The sequence below is a fragment of the Rhincodon typus genome, chromosome 45, assembly GCF_021869965.1.
Source record: "Rhincodon typus isolate 14 chromosome 45, sRhiTyp1.1, whole genome shotgun sequence".
Taxonomy (NCBI): Eukaryota; Metazoa; Chordata; class Chondrichthyes; order Orectolobiformes; family Rhincodontidae; genus Rhincodon; species Rhincodon typus.
Genome location: NC_063376.1, coordinates 2,135,733 through 2,155,750, shown reverse-complemented (window position 1 = coordinate 2,155,750; position 20,018 = coordinate 2,135,733). Strand labels below are relative to the sequence as shown.

Below are 20,018 nucleotides of genomic sequence, written 5' to 3'. Positions count from 1 at the left end.
CTTGTGAAAGCTGTTTGGGCATGAGTGTTGGAGTACTGGAGCAGTACCCCAAATAAGAGTCAAGCTGAGTGGAAAGAAGTAGATGGTAAAGGCTGTCTGGAAAAGCCTAAAGGTTTTCGGCTGCACTGACTCAGTCCACAGGGAGCTGCTTATGGTTACCAGGTGAACCTCACTGATTTACAGGCTTTACTTGCAGGTCTTCCTGGAGCTTCTGCCTCAGTATTTGGGCATGCACTTGGAGTCTCCTGAGGATTCCTTGGACACACACCAACCAAGGCGCAGGAGCTCCTTTGGGATTATGATAAAAGCGGAGGAATATATTCTCAAAAAACCACGGAGCGAACTGATGTTTGAAAGACAGCGAGATAGGCATGGACTGAAGAGAGTGAACAAGGCATCTGCAGGTTAGATGGTGATGCTGACGAGTCCTCTGTTTTTAGATTCTAAGGCTTTCAAGTTCTACAGGACATTTCATCATATTGAGTGATGTCAACGTAGAAGCATTTATTCACACAAAGGCGTAGTCAAAATCTGGATAATGCTCAACCGAAAATGCCACTAACATATGGACTAACTGAATGTTTCGAAATAATGAGTGATATATTTTGTTAGGTAAGAATGTAAAGGCTTTTGTAAGGAACAGATGAGTCATAATCTAACATTGTGGGAAAACAGGCTCAGCTGAATAGCTCCCACTTCCTCTTGTAAAACCACACAGTCACAAACAAAACTGCCCATTGATACATAAAACGGTGATATTAGATCAGAAATTGCTAGAAACTTAGCAGGTCTGGCAGAATATGTGGAGAGAAAGAAGAGTTAACATTTCAAGTCCAATGACCCTTGTTCTATTCTGACTTGAAACATTAACTATGCTTTCTTTCACAGATGCTGCCAGAATGATAGACTCCTACAGTGCAGAAAGAGGCTATTCAGCTCGCTGAGAATGCACTGACCCTCTGAAGAGCATCCCCAACCAATCCCTGTAACCCTGCACCATGTTTATTTTAAAGCATGGCTAACCCAGCTAACCTACACGTAATTGAACTGTGGGAAGAAAGCAGATCACCTGGAGGGAACCAAAGCAGACACAGGGAGGACATGCAAATACCACATGCAGTTGCCCAAGGCTGGAATCAAACCCAGGCCCCTGGTGCTGTGAGGCAGCAGTGCTAACCACTGTGCCACCATGTCTGCTTAGTTTCTCCAGCAATTTCTTCCTGTTTCAGGTCTTCAGCATCTGTTTTTCTTTGTTTATTTTAAGGTGTATTAGATCATTGTTTGTGACATCTATTTAAGGTCAGAGAGTCTTGGACAGTGTCTATTGTGAATAGTCCAATGTTAAATTATAGCACAGTTGAAGGCTCTAATTCCCGATCATAAATACTCAAGCTGTTTACTTTCCAGCAAGCAGTCAGACAGTTGTTTTCAGGCAGATGACTTCTGGCATCCACCACTGGTCACAACTGCACAAAGCAATCAGAAATCTATTGTGGGACAAATCTCACTCTGCACACACATCCCAGTCCTGTGGCATCTTATCTCTCCTCTCCAACTGCTTGCAAAGCAACAATGTAAACACAACTGACAGTGAGTTCCAGGACAGTCATTTGTTTTTAAAAGTGCAGTGATTTTTTTTCCATAGTCCTTGGTTTCAGACCATTCTTATCCCATTTTATCCATAATCAAAAATAAAGCACCAAATATGATCTTTACAGCCATTGGAGAGGGAGTTCCAAGAAATTGACCCAGCAAAAATGAGGAATTGTGATATTTTCCAAGTAAGAACAGTGATGGTGGGTTTGGAGGAGAACTTGCAGGTGGGTGATGTTCCCATGTATTTATTTCCCTTTATCCATCTAAATTGTATCAGTCATAAGTTAGAAGTTACTGTCTAAGGAACCTTAGTGAATTTTTTCAGTGTGTTTTGTAGATACTACACACTGCTGCTACTGAGCACTGGTGGTGGAGGTAGGGAAAATGAACATGGTGCTAGTCAAGCTAACTGTTTTGCCCTGGATGGTGTTGAGCTCCTTGTGTTTTGTTGGAGCTGCACTCGAGTGCAGTCAGTCAAGTGAGAAGTACTCTATCACAGTCCTCATTTGTATTTTGTAGATGATGAACAGGTTTAGGGAGTCAGCAGGTAAGTTACTCGTTGCAGGATTCCTGGCATCTGACTTGCTCTTGTAGCTATGGTATTTATATGTTGGTCCAGTTCAGTTCTGGTCAACGGTGAGTCCCAAGATGTTTATAGTGGGGGATTCAGCAATGGTAATGCCACTGAATATCAAGGGTTGATGGTTACATTCTCTCTTGTTGGAGATGGTGATTGCCTGGCATTTGTGTGGCACAAATGTTACTTGCCATTTGTCAGTCAAAGTCTGGATATCGTCAGGGACGTGATTTCTCAGATGCTGAAGTGGTTGCGAAAGGTGCTGAATGTTGCGCAGTCATCAATGAACATTTCTGACCTCATGATGGAGGGAATGTCATTGATGAAGCAGCTGTTTGGGCCTATGGCTCTAAGCGACTCCTGCAGAGATGGATTACTTGCTTACTGGCATGGCTATTCCAGAATCCCAATACAGTCCTTTGCTTTCTGCAGTGGAAGAGTAAAACTGGGCTAAATGCCTCTAGTCACAAAGAACAACAACTCTTCGCAGAGTCATGAGTAAAGGATGCTGGAAGTGGCATCCTGGTCATAAAATGGCTACATTTGCGCTGCAGAGGGGCAACAGCCTATATTCTTGTGACTTAGTCAGAGGGAAACCTATTTAATTACATGATTGAAGGGTGACTGCAGTAGGGCAAAATAATTGAGAAAAATGAGTGAAATTACCTAAACTTCCATTTAGAACTTTCAACCCAGTTAGATATCCCAAGGCATTTCCCAGGAATGTAGCAAGGCAAAAATGGAGTGGAACCAAAGAAAATAATATTGGGCTGAATTTTGCATTATTTTGGCTAAGTGTGAGTTGTGCTGATTCTTTTTGGAAAGATTCTCGTCGTGAAACCCAGCGAGAATTCTTACTGTATCTTACCATGTGTGCCTCATTAACCCTACCCTTATGTCCGATTCTAGCTCATCTTAACTCATGCCGTTCCTGGAATAATTGGAAAAGTCACTCAAATCTAGGGCAATTCTGGATGGGCAGCAATTGCTGAGCTTGCCAGCACTGGCTATCTACCATAGTAGAATAAAGAAACTGTGGATTTTAAAATGTCCATTTGTGGCACCCCAAGTATACACCTAGGGAATACCCTGTAGAAGCTGGTACATTCCTAGACATCTCATACATGTAAAGACACTATGAGGGTCCCACTGTGAGTGTTAACACATTGCCAGGGATGTGTTGCGATTATTATCACACTCCTGAAATTACCAATGCTTCCCATGAGCATCTCCTGAAACTATCAGTATGTTCTCAAAGTAAATGCTGCAAATTCTGAAACACTCTTGAAGATTCTCTATCTTGTTCTCCAAAAGATAATATTATCTAACTAAAGGGAAGTAATATTATTGCAGAAGACAATTTCCATTTGTGTAGGGAAAGGAGAGTAACACCAATGCAGTAATCTAATGAGGTCTACTCTGAAATTGGTCCTCCTGGTGGTGGCGGGGGGGGCATGCTGGGATTCCTTATGTTCTGGGCATCCTATCTTGGAAACTTCTAAAATAAGCCAAGCTAACTCAGCACAAATAGTCCATTAATTAAAGCAAATCATGTATTATTGGTTGCAATCTAATGTCTAGCAAGAGGTGAATGACCACATGGAAAAGTGCCAAAATGACAGAACTTTAGGAAATTTCTCCTTGTTCTCAAGCATAATCAAGATACCAATCTTTTAGCAGTTTTGCGTCAATTGCTACACATGCTTGTCGGTAAATATTGTTTGTATCACTTATTAGAAGCTTTCTCAGCAGTTTCATGATGTGGTTTGGAGTTATACAAACTGCAAAGCTTCAGCTGCTGGTCTGCATTGAGTTAGTTGCTAGTTTCAGCTATGGTTCAGTGCTTTCCTCGCTTCAGGAAATTGTATGTCAAGTCCCATTCTATGCTAACATTTTAGTGTGATGCTGAAACAGTGCTGCGCTGCTGGAGTCTGCCTTTCGACTCCTCTGTTCACTCAGGCAGACCACTATTGTAACTCATGAGATATGAAACATCCAAAGGGAATATTTTTCAGGTATGCAGGTGAGTTTTATCCAGTGTATATTAATCCCTCAAACATAAATCCATTAAATCCCTTGATCACCAAAACATTGTCACATCGCTGTTTGAGAGGAGCTTACTGTGCATGATATGGTTTCAGTCATCGCATGTAATCCTGCAATGTATGCGAGTGACAGCATGACTGTGAATGCAAGCACATACACATCAGGAGAGGACATGATTCAATGAGACTCTTCCAAAAATGCCACAACCCAATGTTGAACTCTGTCTGCAGCTCTTCAACATTGACTGAAAAATCTGATGAGCCTCTACGCTGTATGTTTTCCAGGTGTCATCTGGAGCAGGTGGGGCAACTCTCTACTCCATTTCTTGCAAGTCATTCACCCAGAATTTGCTAGAGTGGGCCTCTCTTAGCATAGCTTCTTAGCTCAAATTCATCTTTTGCATGCAAGCTCAAAATCATTATGTGTCTCTAATTACTGTAAATTAATAATTTTGAGCAAATTACTGAACCATTCTTGTTAATAATGTTGCACGTTAAGGGGTCGGAGGTGGGGGCGGGGAGATTAAGAAGGGAAAGAAATGATTTTTAACCTGTAATTTTAAATAAATAATAATTCTTGTATTTCCATATCACTCAGGTTCAGACATTGATATTGGAACCACAGTTGACCTGTACAGAAACCTGGCTCACTTTGCCCCAGAGATAAAAACCTGTGTTGATGCCTGTAACTTTATTGCCAAAAGCACAAAAGAACTGAATGATTTTGGATCTGTGAGTAAATGCAAGGATATTAATGGTTATAAGTTTGTAACTGTAGGTTTCTAGAGACCTAAATACACAATCTAAGCTAACACTCCCAGTGCATTTACTTGGGGATGCTGCACTGTCAGATGTGCCATCTTTCAGGTGAGCTGTTAAACTATTGAAATTCCTCCCTAAACTCCACCTCTCTGCTTCTTCCTTTATCCTTTAAGATTTTACTTAAGATTTATCTCTGACCTTTCTTAATATCTCCTTGTGCGGTTTGGTTTCAAATGAATAAAGTATCCATGCAGCACACTAGGACATCTTAGTACAGAAGATGCTTCATAAATGCAAATTATTGTTGTTGCTGTAATTCAGTCTTACGATGAATTTCTACATACTAGTCTGTTGCCTGAAATGTGATTTGACCTTGAAACCTGCACATACTTCCAGATCTGACATTGGTAAGTGAGGTTTTTTTTTATTCACTTATGGATTGTGGGCATCACTGACTTGGCCAGTGTTTATTGCCCAGCCCTAGTTGCTCTTGAGAAGGTGGTTGTGAGCTACCTTCTTGTACCATTTCAGTCCAGACTCACAATGCCATTAGAGAGGGAGTTCCAAGATTTTGACACAGCGACACTGAAGGAACAGTGATAAACTTCCATGTCCAATATGGTGGATGGCTTGGAGGAGAACTTAGATGGTCTGGCTGCCATGGTGTAATGGTGAGCGCGCTGATTTCTGAACCCTGTGATCCGAGTTCAAATCTAGGTGTAGCCTTCTTTCTGGGGTGGCACGGTGGCTCAGTGGTTAGCACTGCTGCCTCACAGCGCCAGGGACCCAGGTTCGATTCCACCCTCGGGCGACTCTTTGTGGAGTTTGCACATTCTCCCTGTGTCTGCGAGGGTTTCCTCCGGGTGCTCCAGTTTCCTCCCACAGTCAAAAGATGTGCATGCTAGGTGGATTGGCCATGCTAAATTGCCCATAGTGTTCAGGGATGTGTAGATGGGGTGGGCCTGGGTGGGATGCTTTGAGGTTCGGCATGGACTGGTTGGGCTGAAGGGCCCGTTTCCACACTGTAGGGATTCTATATTCTATGTGGTTGTGGGGTTTGAAGATGCCTTGGTGAGTTTCTGCAGTGCATCTCGTTGACAGTACACACTGCTGCTACTGAGCATTGGGCGTGGAGGTTGTGGATGTGGACTTATATTGCCAGTGCAGTTCAGCTTCTGGTCAATGGTGACCTCCAGTTTGTGGATAGTAGGGGATTCAGTAATGAATGGTTAATAATCAGTTATGATGGTAATGCTATTGAATGTCAAGGGATCACAGTTAAATTCTCTGCTTCAGGTGGCGATTGCCTGGCACATGCCATTTATCAGTCCTGTTATCTGTTCTTCTAAGGTCAAAAAAACTTACACTTAGATAGTACCTTCCACAACCTGTCCCAAAGTGTTTCACATCCAATTAAATACTTTTAAAGCGGTTATGATGTAGAAGAATAGGAACATAATATAGGTTGAAATCCTGCTGCCAAAGTGTCTGTTTAACGATACAAAGATAGAAATTATTTTTAAGCAAGCATTGAATGAGTTCAAAAACAGGTCAATAAAATACCAGAAGACTTTGTGGAATCAGTATTTTCAGGTTCTGGACAGAGTAGCTGTAAATTTTGAATGATGGTGTTTGTACATTTCCATTTACCACACTATGTATGTGTCAGTAGTCTGTAACAGACACTATTTGATACCTGAAAAGCAAGCGCCATCCCTTAATGTTTCAAGTGAGGGATGTCTGTTTTTCATTTAAGTAGATCAATGTATTAGTGTTTAGAGAGCTGGATTCAGCTGAATTTAAGGCCCAGAACAGCTGAAATTACAACAACAAAATCTTTGTTCTGTTCTTTCAGGAGAATGAAAACTGGATTCTGATTGGAAAGGTTATCGACAAGGCTTGTTTCTGGATTGCACTTCTCCTCTTTAGCATTGGCACTGTGACAATCTTCCTCACAGGGCACTTCAACCAAGCACCAGAATTCCCGTTTCCTGGAGATCCGAGGAAATACAAACCAGATTAATGTGCACCCCACTTTGAATCCATTTCCTTCCTAATTCTAATTGGGAACCTCAAACATTTTTGATCTGTTTTACTTTTAATCTTTTAAAATAAAGCAATACTCATACATACGTTCAGAAGTGGCAAGCCTCAATGCAAAGTTGCGAGGACCTAAATAAGCACCATGATGTCTCCAATTATTGTGAACATAATATTAAGATTTTTTTAATGCCAGTATTATTAAGATCCCCGGATTGCATTGTACTGCATAGTTTTTTTTCAGAAGTCAAAATGCATGAGTTTTCTTTAAAGATAAGCCATCTTATTTGTAATAAAGGCTTTAACAACCACCTGTTCATTTATTTACCTGATTATATTCAAAAGTAACAACAAACAAGGGTAGGGCTGATACAATTAATGGTAGGGCCTTGGTAGTGTTGTAGAACAGAGGGACCCAGGGGTGCAGGTACAAAATTCTTTGAAGTTTGCGTCACACATAGATAGGGTGATTAAAAAAGTCTGTGCTACACCCATTCCCATGTCAAATATCCTTTTTAAGGTGCATTTCTCTATAGTTGACAGCAACCTCCAGATGTGATCTAACCTTGGTTTTGTTTATTCATAGTGAACGCCATTTCATCACCAATGCCTTTACATAAAAGGTAACATTCCAATGGTTTCTGATTTTTGTACCTTTACATCTTGTTGATTTGTGTATACAAACCTATAAGTTTCTTTGTCCCTTGTTACTAGCTCTTCCCCATTTAAACAATACTCTGATCATTCACGTGCATTGAAATCCATCTGCCATTAAATTAAAGGTTATGATGCAATTTTTAATTCAGACTCAGAAACATTACTGTATTTGATCAGTAGTTTACAAAAATTAGTTGAGAATTAAATAACCTGTTGTTGTCCTTTAGGTAGAAGATGTAACCCATTCTCCAATCATGCTGCTAACATATTCATCCAGCCATATCAGTTATCTCAAAGCAGAGTTCTGTGGTCAGACAAAACCCTTGGGTATTCCTTACCTGCTTTTCATCTTTAGCAAAAGGCTTTAATGTGCTTATTTTTGGTTCTCTGTTTGATAACTCAACCCAGAGTATGAAGGATGGATTTCTGACTGCAAATAAAAAGGCAAAATACTTTCTCCAATTTTAACAGAAGAGAAACAATATTAATAAACATGTAGACTGGAAATTTTAATATTAATTGCAATCTAACAAAGTTTGATGCTGAAAAATGGTAAAATGGAATCACCTTTGATCATATTTCAACAACTCACACATTACCACACAGAGAAAAACGGCTGAATTTTAACAAAAATCAGCTAAGAGTCAACTTTTCTGAGTTCTGTGGAGGGTTTCTCACGGTGAGATTTCAAAATGCTATTCTCCAAAACTTCCCTCTCTACTTTGCACCACGCATTCACGCCACCCCACTTGTCCTATCTTCTCCCTTGTCAGAAGTAGAAGTACTTGCTATTGCTGGGACCTCCTTATATCCTAGTACTGGTGCCACTTTTAATGTCCAGTTAGGCACCAGAACAAGTGCTGGCATTGCAAGTTGCTCTTCACCATGCCTATGATGGGAGGGGTTCCAAAAACGAATGATTCTCAAAGGACATAGGCTGACATTTCATTGCAAAAGGAAGTTCACATTAGTAAAGGTATTACTATTTAAGAAACAAGCTACACAGGTTACCCATCCTTAGTATAACTCCATTCTAAAAGCTTGTCTAAAAGAGTGATTTCTGAAGAAGGGTCCAGACCCAAAACGTCAGCCTTCCTGCTCCTCTGATGCTGCTTGGCCTGCTGTGTTCATCCAGCTCTACACCTTGTTGTCTCCTCTCCACCTATCTTCTCCTCTATCCATCTTCTATCCGTCTCCCACTCTCTCCCTATTTATTTCAGAACCCTCTTCCCCTCCCCCATTTTCTGAAGAAGGGTCTAGGCCCGAAACGTCAGCCTTCCTGCTCCTATGATGCTGCTTGGCCTGCTGTGTTCATCCAGCCCTGCACCTTGTTATCTCAGATACTCCAGCATCGGCAGTTCCTACTATCTCTCTAAAAAAGAGTGCTATTTTTTCCAGAAATACTGGTGAATTCTAACATTTTCTTATTGTTCAGTGCGGGAGCATAACATAATGGAAAGCCTTTCAAATGGTTGAAAACGCCCACTTACTTTCAACAACAGCAAAACCAAAGAAAAAAAACAGAAACTGTTTTGGCCTCTGGCAATGGACAAGGACCTGCTCGAGTTTCTAGCAACAATAAATTTAGTCAATGAGTGATCATGGCACCCAGTGCACATTAACTGTAACCAGGGGTCAATTCAGTCTTAACATTTCGGGTCCAGAGACTCTTCAAGAATCACTGGACCTGAAATGTTAACTCTACTTTCTCTCCAAAAATGTTGCCAGACCTGCTGAGTTTTTCCAGCAATTTCTGCTTTTGTTTCTGATTTCCAACATTTGGAGTTCTTTATTATTTTTTGTCAATTAAGTCTTGTCTACCTTGTTGTGGTCAATGATGCAGCACTCTAGCATGCTCAATAACTTCTTCTTCTTTCTTGGAACACTGCTGTTGCTCTCTCAGCTCTTCAGCATCCATCACATCCCCTCGTTGCCTGCTCCAATTGTGCAGAGCACAGCATGTTACAGCTATGTGGCTCGGTGTATGTGGGGTGTACTGCAACGCCCCAAGATCTTCCAAGCAATAGAACTTCATTATTGGGTTACAAGTTTGGAATGATTGGTGAAACCTTGTCTACCAACTGCAAATGACCCAAGAAAGGCAGCAGTGCATTGCCTTCACATTATTCACAAGTACAGCCCACGTGTTCAGACAGAAAAAATTACTCCACCTACTCTAGTCACAGTTGTTTTCCATTTCCAGTTCTCAGTTATGTCTCGCATGAGCATGGAAGGCAACGCAGATTGTGCCTGGCAGTGACTCACAGATTCAGGCTGGTAGTTTGAGAGTTCTCCAATCCTCCACGTTCCTTTCTTCTTTGCAATACAGTACCAGTTGAACCCATTAATTCTGAGCTTCCAAGTGCTCCCACTCACATTTCCTGAATTATAACTTCATTATAACTTAATTATAATATTACGCCTGAGCACCCCACCCCCCACCCCTTCATTGCACTATCTCCTGTTAAAGCTGGGGTGGTTGTGACCGCTGATAACCCATCTCATCCAATCCATAATCATCTCCTTCCCCTCCCCTCCCCATATATTGAGTTATCCCCTTCACAATTACTGTCCCCTCTGCATCTCAACCTGGTGCCTCCAATCCCCCAAACTGACTTCACCAACCTCCCTACCAGGGCAATGCCTCTCGACTTTTTGGATGGACAGCTCCAACTGGTCTGTTACAGGAGCCCTGACTGATCTGTGTGCAGCTCCCTAACTGACTTACCATTACTCCCCAGACAGGTTGCACTAGCCGTGACCCATTCCCAGGTCTGTAGTACATGGACTATCCCACCCTGAAAACCCTGAGTGGTCTTCCACTTGTCTATGCTTTTGACCCTGGAAAAAATATCAGATGCAGCCCTTACTATGTCGGGACTCTCTGACCAAAGGCTGTCTCCCTTTACCTTACTGAAGACTACTACCCTTACACTTTCAGACATGGCTTTTGGCTGAAATTCAGTGCATTTGTTAAGTAGCTGCTGGCATATGCTGCAGGTGTGATATTGATATAGCATGGTACCATACTGGAACATGATCACCCTTGATTGATTATTGCTGACAACCACGACACACTATCTGGCATGGTCTGCATTAGAAAGCAAGAGAGAAGTACGGTGAGTATTTAAGTTTGGCTGTGGATGCAAAGTGCATAAGGCCAAAACAAGACAAGGCAGCTATGTTGTGAGCATTGAAGCAGGTGCAAAGCAAGTAAACACTAAGAGGTCCAGGGAGGAGCCCTGAGATGAACTCTGATTCAATACATGACTTGGGTGCCTGGAATTGCACGCAACGCATCCTGGGTAACAGTATTACAATGATAGGTGCTATTGAGCTCCAAAGTGCAGAACTGTATTGTACATGAGCCAAAACAAGTGCATTAGATTGTGGAGTGGTTGGTAAGTGGCTGATGCCAAATTCTGTGGATTAGGTGGTGTGTGTGTGTGTCTGGTCTGCACAGTACCTGTCCTGAGATGTTGGTGACTGCTGTTCAAGATGGAGGCCCAGTTCTTTGAAAGTGGAGTTGCAGGTAGATAGAACAGTGAAGAAGGTATTTGGTACGCTTGCTTTTATTGGTCAGTGCATTGAGTATAGGAGTTGGGAGGTCATGTTAAGGCCATATAGGACATTGGTTAGGCCATTTATGGAATACTGTGCACAATTCTGGTCTCCCTGCTACAGGAAAAATGTTGTGAAACTTGAAAGGGTTCAGTAAAGATTTACAAGGTTGTACCAAGGGCTGGAGGGTTTCAGCTATGGGAAAGGCTGAATAGGCTGGGGCTATTTTCTCTAGAGTGTCGGAGGTTGAGGGATGACCTCATAGAGGTTTATAAAATCATGAGGGGCAGGGGAGTCAAAAACTACAGGGCATCAGTTTAAGGTGAGAGGGACCTAAGTGGCAACCTTTTAATGCAGAGGGTGGTGTGTGTATGAAATGAGCTGCCAGAAGAAGCTGGTACAATTACAACATTTAAAAGACATCTGGATGGATATATGAATTGGAATAGTTTGGAGGAACATGGGCCAAAAGCTGGCAAATGGGACTAGATTTATCTAGGATATTTGGTTGGCATGGATGAGTTGGACTAAGAGTCTGTTTTCGTGCTGTACATCTCCATGATTCGATGACTCTAAAAGCAAGCAGTGAGCAGGAGTCACCAGGTACCCACTTCAATTTTCATGTTGGGATCTCTCTCTGTCTAGGTTCCATCCAGGCTCGGATTGAAATCTGCAGTTTAGGGACTAACACATGCAAATAGGCCTCTCGTCGCTCAGTAGTGAGATTAGAAAAATAAAACTTAATTCTTGCAATCCCTAAATCCTGGGAGTACTGCCATGGGCTCATTTTCTTTTGTATTATCTATTGTGTTTCATGGGTCATTAATAAATATATTCAACAGTTGAGGCCCTGGTCCAGATCCTTTGGCGTTCACAAGTTAATTCCGCTAAATTTGAGTACATGCTTAATGTCTTGACTACCTTTAACTGTCTCACAAGTCTCCTAACCTGGTCAATAATTTGCTGTGACTTCCATGAGCTTAATTAACAGTAATATTTAGAATCATTGTGAATGTCTTAGCTTCTGCTAACTGGTTCCACTTTCTTCAAGGGCTCATCACTTTGTCATTAACTGGAGATTCCAATAACTTACCAACAGACACTGGGTAATATGCTTCCTTGAATGCCTTGTTAACTCTTAACATTGATGCTTTCCTGTGAAATTTTTAAATCTTAAGAATAGAGACAAATATTTAGCAGACCTGGAACACTTTAATAATAAACTTAGTACTAAAATATAGAGAAATAATTATGGACATGAGAGCCTATGGATTAGTTAAAGTTAGAAACAGTATAAATGTATGAAGGTCATAATCACAAGTTTGAAAAAAAATGGAAAGATAGAACTTTATTGGCTACAACAAGCTAGTTTTCTATGGTGATATCTCATGTGACTACTTTTGACCTTTAATAAGCTTTAAATTTTTTCTGATGTTGTATTTCATATATATTATTAGTACAAACGCATTCTTTATCTACGCACTAAAACAAAACTAAATTTCTTACAGACAATCAAAACTGCAAGGAGGCAGGTTAGAACTGCTGCTCGAGACACATAAGAGATCAAATGGAAATCCTTCCTCGAGACATATCTGGCACAAAAGAAAATAGTGCAGCTGCAGATAGAAATCATCAAAATCTTATAACATCACTGCAAGAGGTCTCCAGCTCAACCATCTTCAACTGCTTCATCAATTCATTGCCACTGAAGGCCGTGGTGGCCAGGTCACGGAGTATATTTAAGACAGAGATAAATAGGTTCTTGACTGTCAAGGGGATCAAAGGTTACAGGGAGAGAACGGGAGAATGAGGTTGAGAAACATATCAGCCATGATTGAACAGCGGAGCAAACTCGAGGGTCAAATAGCTGAATGTCTGCTCCCATGGCTTATGACCTTATGGTCAATGACCTTTCCTTGGCCATAAAACAAATAAGGCCAGAAATACAGCATGTTTAGTGATAACTTCAATGTTCAGCTCCAATCACAAACCCTTCCGTAATGAAGCAGCCCAGGTCATCAAGAGCTGATTAATAGCCAGGTTTGAGCTGCTGAATGGTAAGTGACACTGGTTTACACAGGTGTCAGTTAATGGCGATCTCAAAATGTTCCACCTAATTGCCAAAACCCTCAGCAACACTAATCAGAGGTTTAACTAGATCAGCCATATCAGTACTCGCAAAACAAGGACAGAACTTTCTGGATGACAGGCTTATTTCCCTTGAATCAGATGTGTAACTCACTATTTACCTGGACAGTGCAGCTACAAATGACCAATACCATGTGGGATTTAGGAGTTTGCTAGATTGGTACACTCAATACAAGAGCATCTCTTCTATTATTAGTGCAGTGTCTGTTGTACATACAAAAATATATACAATCTAAATCCTTTATAACGCTATGAAAAGGTAGGTAGAAAGTAGATAGATTGTGGTCATGTGAGATAATCAAAGGCTATCGGAACAAATCTCATTGAATAGTACAGAAAGGCTGAAAGGTCGAGTGGCCTTCTTCTCCTAATTTGTGCATTTGTGAAGATCTCAGTGGATGACAACCAATGTGGCATCAAGTTCAAAGAGGAACATTTTTCAAAAGCAGAATCATTGTCTATGGGGGTGACGGAAGTGATCAATGCTTTCAAAAGGCAATTGAATAACGTGAGAAACGCTTTTTCATTTGGGCTCTGGGCTGAATTAGGAAAAAATGCTGCCTTTAAACCAAGGAAACTGTGTAAGAAGATGCTTATAGTTTAAGAAACAAGTTATTGGAGCACGTTATCAGTTGTATACGCGACGTTGCCTTATTGAAACAGTGATGGAAAACTCTAGACAGATCACACCAACAGTGTGTTCATGGTGATTCTGCCCAGAGACAGTCTTTTGATTGGCTTTTCAATTGGTACCGGTTATCAGGAGAGCTCAACATAATAACAACTTCTTGATTGGTTTTAGGGCAGGTGGCAACTGCCTTATGTTAGACAATGTAGCAGAAACTTTGAGCCAGCAAAGAGAAAGCATCCATCTTTCTTTATCTCCTTCCTCTGGTTAGAAAAACAGAAGAAAAATCCCGTACAATTAGGTTTCTCCCTCGTGGTTCCTCTATTAGCCACTCGCTCTGCAAATCCCGGTAAAAGAGAAAGGGGAAAATATCACCTTCAGGCTCAATGAAACAGCTCGGCGAACACACCAACATCTACAACCAGCAGCCGAACTACAAATCTTCACTCAAACCCTGAACACACCTATGGACGTGAGACACTAAAGCAAACAAGGAAACAACATCAAGAACACAAAAATATACAAAGAAGTGATGGTCTGATTCGATGTAACAGCATTGTTTACATCAACCAACAGACTAGCCAAAGAAACCACATCCAACCTACTAGACAAACACAACAGACGACAGAACGAGGAACAGATCAACAAACACTGCACGCTTAAACTACTGGACTTATGCTTAACAATCCACTTTACATTCAACGGCAGGATATATGAGCAGATCATAGGGACTCCCACATGGGCTCACCCATCTCTGGACTGATAGGTGAGGCGGTCATACAAAGGCTGGAATAAACAGCCCCCCCCCACAGATCTAACGCATGCCCTGGATGAGCTCTGGGGGGGCGACACTTCTATAATTATAAGAAGAACAGAAATTGAGAACACCCACTGACTCATTGACACCCATACTCACAAGGGACCAAATTTTCAAGACAGGAGGAAAACAACAACAAACTCCCATTCCCAGACATGACGGTGGAAAGAAGAAAGCAGTGTAACTTCACTACAAAAATATACAGGAAATCTACACATACTGACCAGGTCTTAAACTATCACAGCAACCGACAACTCACACAAGAGCTACTACACTAGGGGAGGCAATGGCCTAGTGGTATTATCACTTGACTGTTAATCCAGAGACCCAGGTAATATCCTGGGGACCTGGGTTCGAATCCCGCCACGGGATTCAATAAATATCTGGAAATAAGAATCTAATGATGACCATGAACCCATTGCTGATTGTCGGAAAAAACCCATTTGGTTCATTAATGTCCTTTAGGGAAGGAAACTGCCATCCTTGCATGGTCTGGCCTACATGTGACTGCAGACCCACAGCAATGTGGTTGACTCTTAACTGCCCTCTGGGCAATGAGGGATGGGCCATAAATGCTGCCTGACCAGTGACGCCCTCATCCCATGAATGAATAAAGACACACTGCAGCACACCTGATCTACAGAAGGAAGAAGAAGAACATTTCTACAAGGTCTTTATCCCCACAGCTTCATCCACAGATGCAAAGCCAATAGACGACACACCAAAACCCGAAACAATAACTACCATACAATATACAAAAAACACCTCAGAACTGACAGCCAGACTACTCAGACCGCTAGGAATCATGACAGCATACAAACCGGCAGCCACACTAAGACAGCAACTGACCAGGGTTAAAGACCCAATAGATACCATGGACAGGATGAATGTAGTTTATAAGATACCATGCCGAGGCTGCATAAAACACCGAGTGGGTGAAACACGCAGACAACTAGCAACCTGCATCCACGAACAGCAGCTAGCAACTAAACCACACAACCAGATGTCCTTGGTTTCAATGCACACAGACGAGAAAAACTACACTTTCAACTGGGACAACACTACCATCGTGGAACGAGCCAAACAGAGGACAGCCAGGGAATTCTTTGAGGCTTGGCATTCAACTGCGGACTCCATCAACAAACACATGGAATTAGACCCGATATACCAATCATTACAATGCACAACTGGAACCGGCACCTACCGGAAGCAGCAAAAACGACCACATAAATTTGAACTGGCATAAGACAACAGCGCTTCATAGGAGGCTCTGAGCCTCTGAGGATGTCACCTTGTAAGGGGTCGAAACGTCTACTACCAAACCTCCTAGTTCGGTGAACACACCAACATGTACAACCAGCACCCAAGCTGCAAATCTTCACTCAAACCCTGATCACTGAAAAGGCAAATCTACAACCACTGAATGAAGACTAGGAATAGGTATATCCACAACCTCTTGTCATTAACAAAGAGTCAGAAGAAATCAAAAGGAACAAAAAGAAAATAACTTAGATGCCTGTGGTCCAAACCAGTGCAATCAAACTGTTTACAATTTTTCCTTTTTATATTCATGTTTTGTTTCTGTGTATGGGGATTTTTAAAAGGGGTAGAATTCAAGTTATGGAGTCATAAGTCAGCAATTCATGTTTCTTTTTTGCCATTGGTTAAAAACAATTTATTTGCAATAAATAGTTATTTACTTACTCCCAGAATAGAAAAGCCTGCTGTGCATATTCTTTTAACCCAAAATAGACAGTTAGATAGAATTGGGTAATTCTAAGCCTAGTCAAATTTTCACATTTATGACGATTTTGGGAACAGTGGGGCTTGACTTCCAGTGCACTACTCCAGTGAGTCATGTTAAAAGGCATTTAAGGGGAAAAAACTTGCAAGGCTATAAGGTTAAAGGGAGAGGAAAAAGACTGCTGGGATTACTTGATAAAGAGTTGGCATGGACTTGACAATCCAAATTGCCTCCTTCTGTGCTGTTCAAAATACAAATTGCTGGAAAAGCTCAGGAGGCCTGGCAGCATCTGTGAAGAGAATCAGAGTTAACATTTCGGGTCGAATGACCCTTCCTCAGAACAATGTTACATTGACAACACCTCCTTTCCATAGAAGGATAAAATTAGCAGCGTCAAGGGAACATTATCATCTCCAAATTTCTTTTCAAATCACAAAATACCTTGACTTGGAGCAACAGCAGAACAAGGGTGACAGCAGTTCAATAAGAAAGTTCACTAACACCTTTTCAGGGCAATAATGGATTAACAATAAATGCCAGTCCTACCAGCATCAAATAAAATAATCGTTGTAAAGGAGTAAACAATGGATTGGACGGGATTAAGGATGGAGGACAATGCGTGTCAAACTCTAATAGCTTGCACAACCAAGTACAGGGGCATCTGTAATTCTGGATAATGCTGCTGCTTATAGAATGGCTCAGGCATCACTTGTGGCCCAAATCATTTTCATGTGGTCCTCGTGATCCTGTACTTTTGTATTTTATCCATGTTACCAGAGCCAAGATCCAGAATGGTCCTTTTTTTCATTATTGATTGCTCCCAATAACAGTCCTTACCTTGACGTCATCTCCCAGGTAAAGGTAGCAAGAGGACTTTAAGGAACTAGCTGGTCTTGAATTGTCATTTAGATGATGGAAAATTAAAAATCTAGAGTTCAGGCCCTTGACTCTGTTGTATAAATTGAATGCTGCGGAGATTGGCCGTGAACCAGACTGGGAACCAGACTGGGATTGTAATCTTCAGTAAAAGTCACTGAAGAATGGTGGCACAGAAAAACACTGTCAGAAATATGTTAACCTGGGGAGAATGTCACTTTCTTTTATTGCAGCAATACAATAATTATGTAACTTTTGGAGGGATACAGTGGCATTGAAATTACCTTATGGAAACAAAGGCTTAACTTGGTAATACCCAATCCTTTATTCAGTAAATAAAGTGGTAAATTATTTATCTTAAATGGGTAAGCAGATCTCCAGGGATAAGAACTTTAATACTAACGTGTAAAGTCCTTTCACAAAATACCTACATAGCATAATTTCAAGCACTTTAGAAAATATTTTTCTAAAAGACCATATGCATTTTAATCTTCCTTTCATCACAGAAACTGAAAATTTAAATGCCCAGCATTTGAAGGATTAAGCTGAAAAAGCTAATCAGACTCCGTGGTGATAAATCAAGTCAGGATCTGCCAATGGAAGCAGAGGAGAATGGATAATGACAGTCAAAATCCTGCAACAACAGCCATTCTCAAGGCGTGCCTTCCAACTCTTATATGGCTGACAAGAAACCCACTAAAGGTTTCACAATAAACCGTTGCCCTCCACAGAGGGAAAAGATCTGCCACAGAAATAAAATGTTTTTCGTTTGTACTTGCAATTGCCCAATAGGCAATAAAATAAATTCATAGTGACCAGGTGTCTAACACCAATCTGTCGTTACTATGCCTTTTGACACTCCACTGCTGTTGTTGAAATGTTGTGCCAGACTGAGGCGTAGCGCTCCATGGAATTCTGCATTATACTGCAATCTTTGTGTTCCGGAAGCTGGAGTTGTCCCTGAAATGACAGAGGCAACAGTGATTCAAGGCAAAGTCGAGAAAAACAATGAAACGATTCAGTGACCTATCATGTGATCAATTACTTTGGTGGTGATTGAAAAAAATCACTCAGGTAGTACTAGGTGAACTGGAAGTGATTGCTCAGAAAGCATTAACAGCAACAGCTGTTATTTACTAAGAATCATTCACACTTCCACACAGCATCAGGAAAGAATATCTACCTGAGCAACAGGTGAGTATGAAACACTGATCACACAGCACTAGGCAGTCATAAGCAACTAGATATTGATTAAAGGAGAACTGAGAGTCATTAGCAGATTACGAAGAGCTGATGCTGGTGACAAGCAGTAACTTAAATAATAGGTTCCAAATCAGGTTAGCAATAAACTAAAATAGACTAGATCCTCAATCTGTTTGATTTCTGCTTTAGAAGTGCAGTGTAAACTTGTTATACTCCCTTGTTAATTAGGCAATTATGTTCAACGTTGCACATAATAAAACAACATTTCAATGAAATTAAAATACCATTTCAAGATAAAATTCAGTCCAATGAGCTTCTGGTTTGGTTTCGATTGTCTCAGAGAAGGTCTGATTGAAATTAATATCCCATTTAAAGCCAAAAGTTTGGTAATGTTTTCTAGTATGTTCTACAATATGACACAGCACAGGAACAGGCCTTCAGCTCACCAATCCTTACTTAGACCCACTACCTATGCCCATTCAAGGTTTCTATCCCTCTGTTCACCTCCTGTTCATGTGTCTATCAAGATATGCCTTAAACGCTGCTAACACACCTGCTTCCACCACCTCCAATGGCAGTGCATTCTAGGCAACCACCACCTTCTGTGAGAAAAATTTTTCCCTGCACTTCTCCCCTAAACTTTCCCCTTTTCACCTTGAACCTGTGCCTTTTCATAGTTGCCTTTTCCACTGGGGAGAAAGCATCTGACTATCCACCCTGTCTATGCCTCCCGTAATTCTGTGGAGGTGCCGGTGTTGGATTGGGGTGGACAAGGTCAAAAATCACACAACACCAGGTTATAGTCCAACGGGTTTATTTGAAGGCACAAGCTTTTGGTGCCTTGTTCCTTCTTCAGGTGTCATTGAGAAAGGTGGCATCAGACACAGAATTTATAAGGAAAAGATCAAAGGGTCATAGAGCAAACACAAATGTGTTGAACAAACCTAAGATGGCTGTTAAATCTTTAATCAGTTAGAAAGGATTAATATGCAAATTCCAGAGCTTTTTTCAATTCACTGCCCTGAGATAACTAAAGGTTTTATCAGTTCTCTGGGAATGCCCATTCGCTGTCTTCTATGACAAAGCCAGTTTTGTATCCATCTATCCAGCACACTGCAGATCCCATGAGACTCTACCTTTTGTACCAGCCTGTCATGAGGTACCTTATCAAATGCCTTACTAAGTAAACAACAACCATTGCTCTTCCCTCATCAATCATTCTTGTCACCTCCTCAAAAAAACTCAGACAAGTTGGTGAGACATGACTTTCTCCGCACAAACCCCTGCTGCCTATGACTAACAAGTCCATTTGCTTCCAAATGTGAATAAATTCTGTCTTTCAGTATCTTCTCCAACAGGTTCCT

The 20,018-nt window shown here is 41.2% G+C and overlaps 2 protein-coding genes across 2 annotated transcripts in view; one reads left to right on the top strand and one right to left on the bottom strand.

Moving 5' to 3' along the window:
• The window catches only part of chrne (cholinergic receptor, nicotinic, epsilon), a 32,132-nt gene extending 25,048 nt beyond the window's left edge, over positions 1-7,084 (top strand). Inside the window, 3 exon segments of the mRNA XM_048620257.1 lie at positions 197-404; positions 4,817-4,950; positions 6,836-7,084. Coding sequence (XP_048476214.1) covers positions 197-404; positions 4,817-4,950; positions 6,836-7,003 — 510 coding nt within the window. The 3' untranslated portion in view covers positions 7,004-7,084.
• Positions 7,085-12,559: 5,475 nt separating this feature from the next.
• The window catches only part of LOC109918322 (eukaryotic translation initiation factor 4E type 2-like), a 38,681-nt gene continuing 31,222 nt past the window's right edge, over positions 12,560-20,018 (bottom strand). The window contains exon 7 of the mRNA XM_048620255.1: positions 12,560-18,411. Within this exon, the coding sequence (XP_048476212.1) occupies positions 18,372-18,411 (40 nt within the window). The 3' untranslated portion in view covers positions 12,560-18,371. The remainder of the gene's footprint in view (positions 18,412-20,018) is intronic.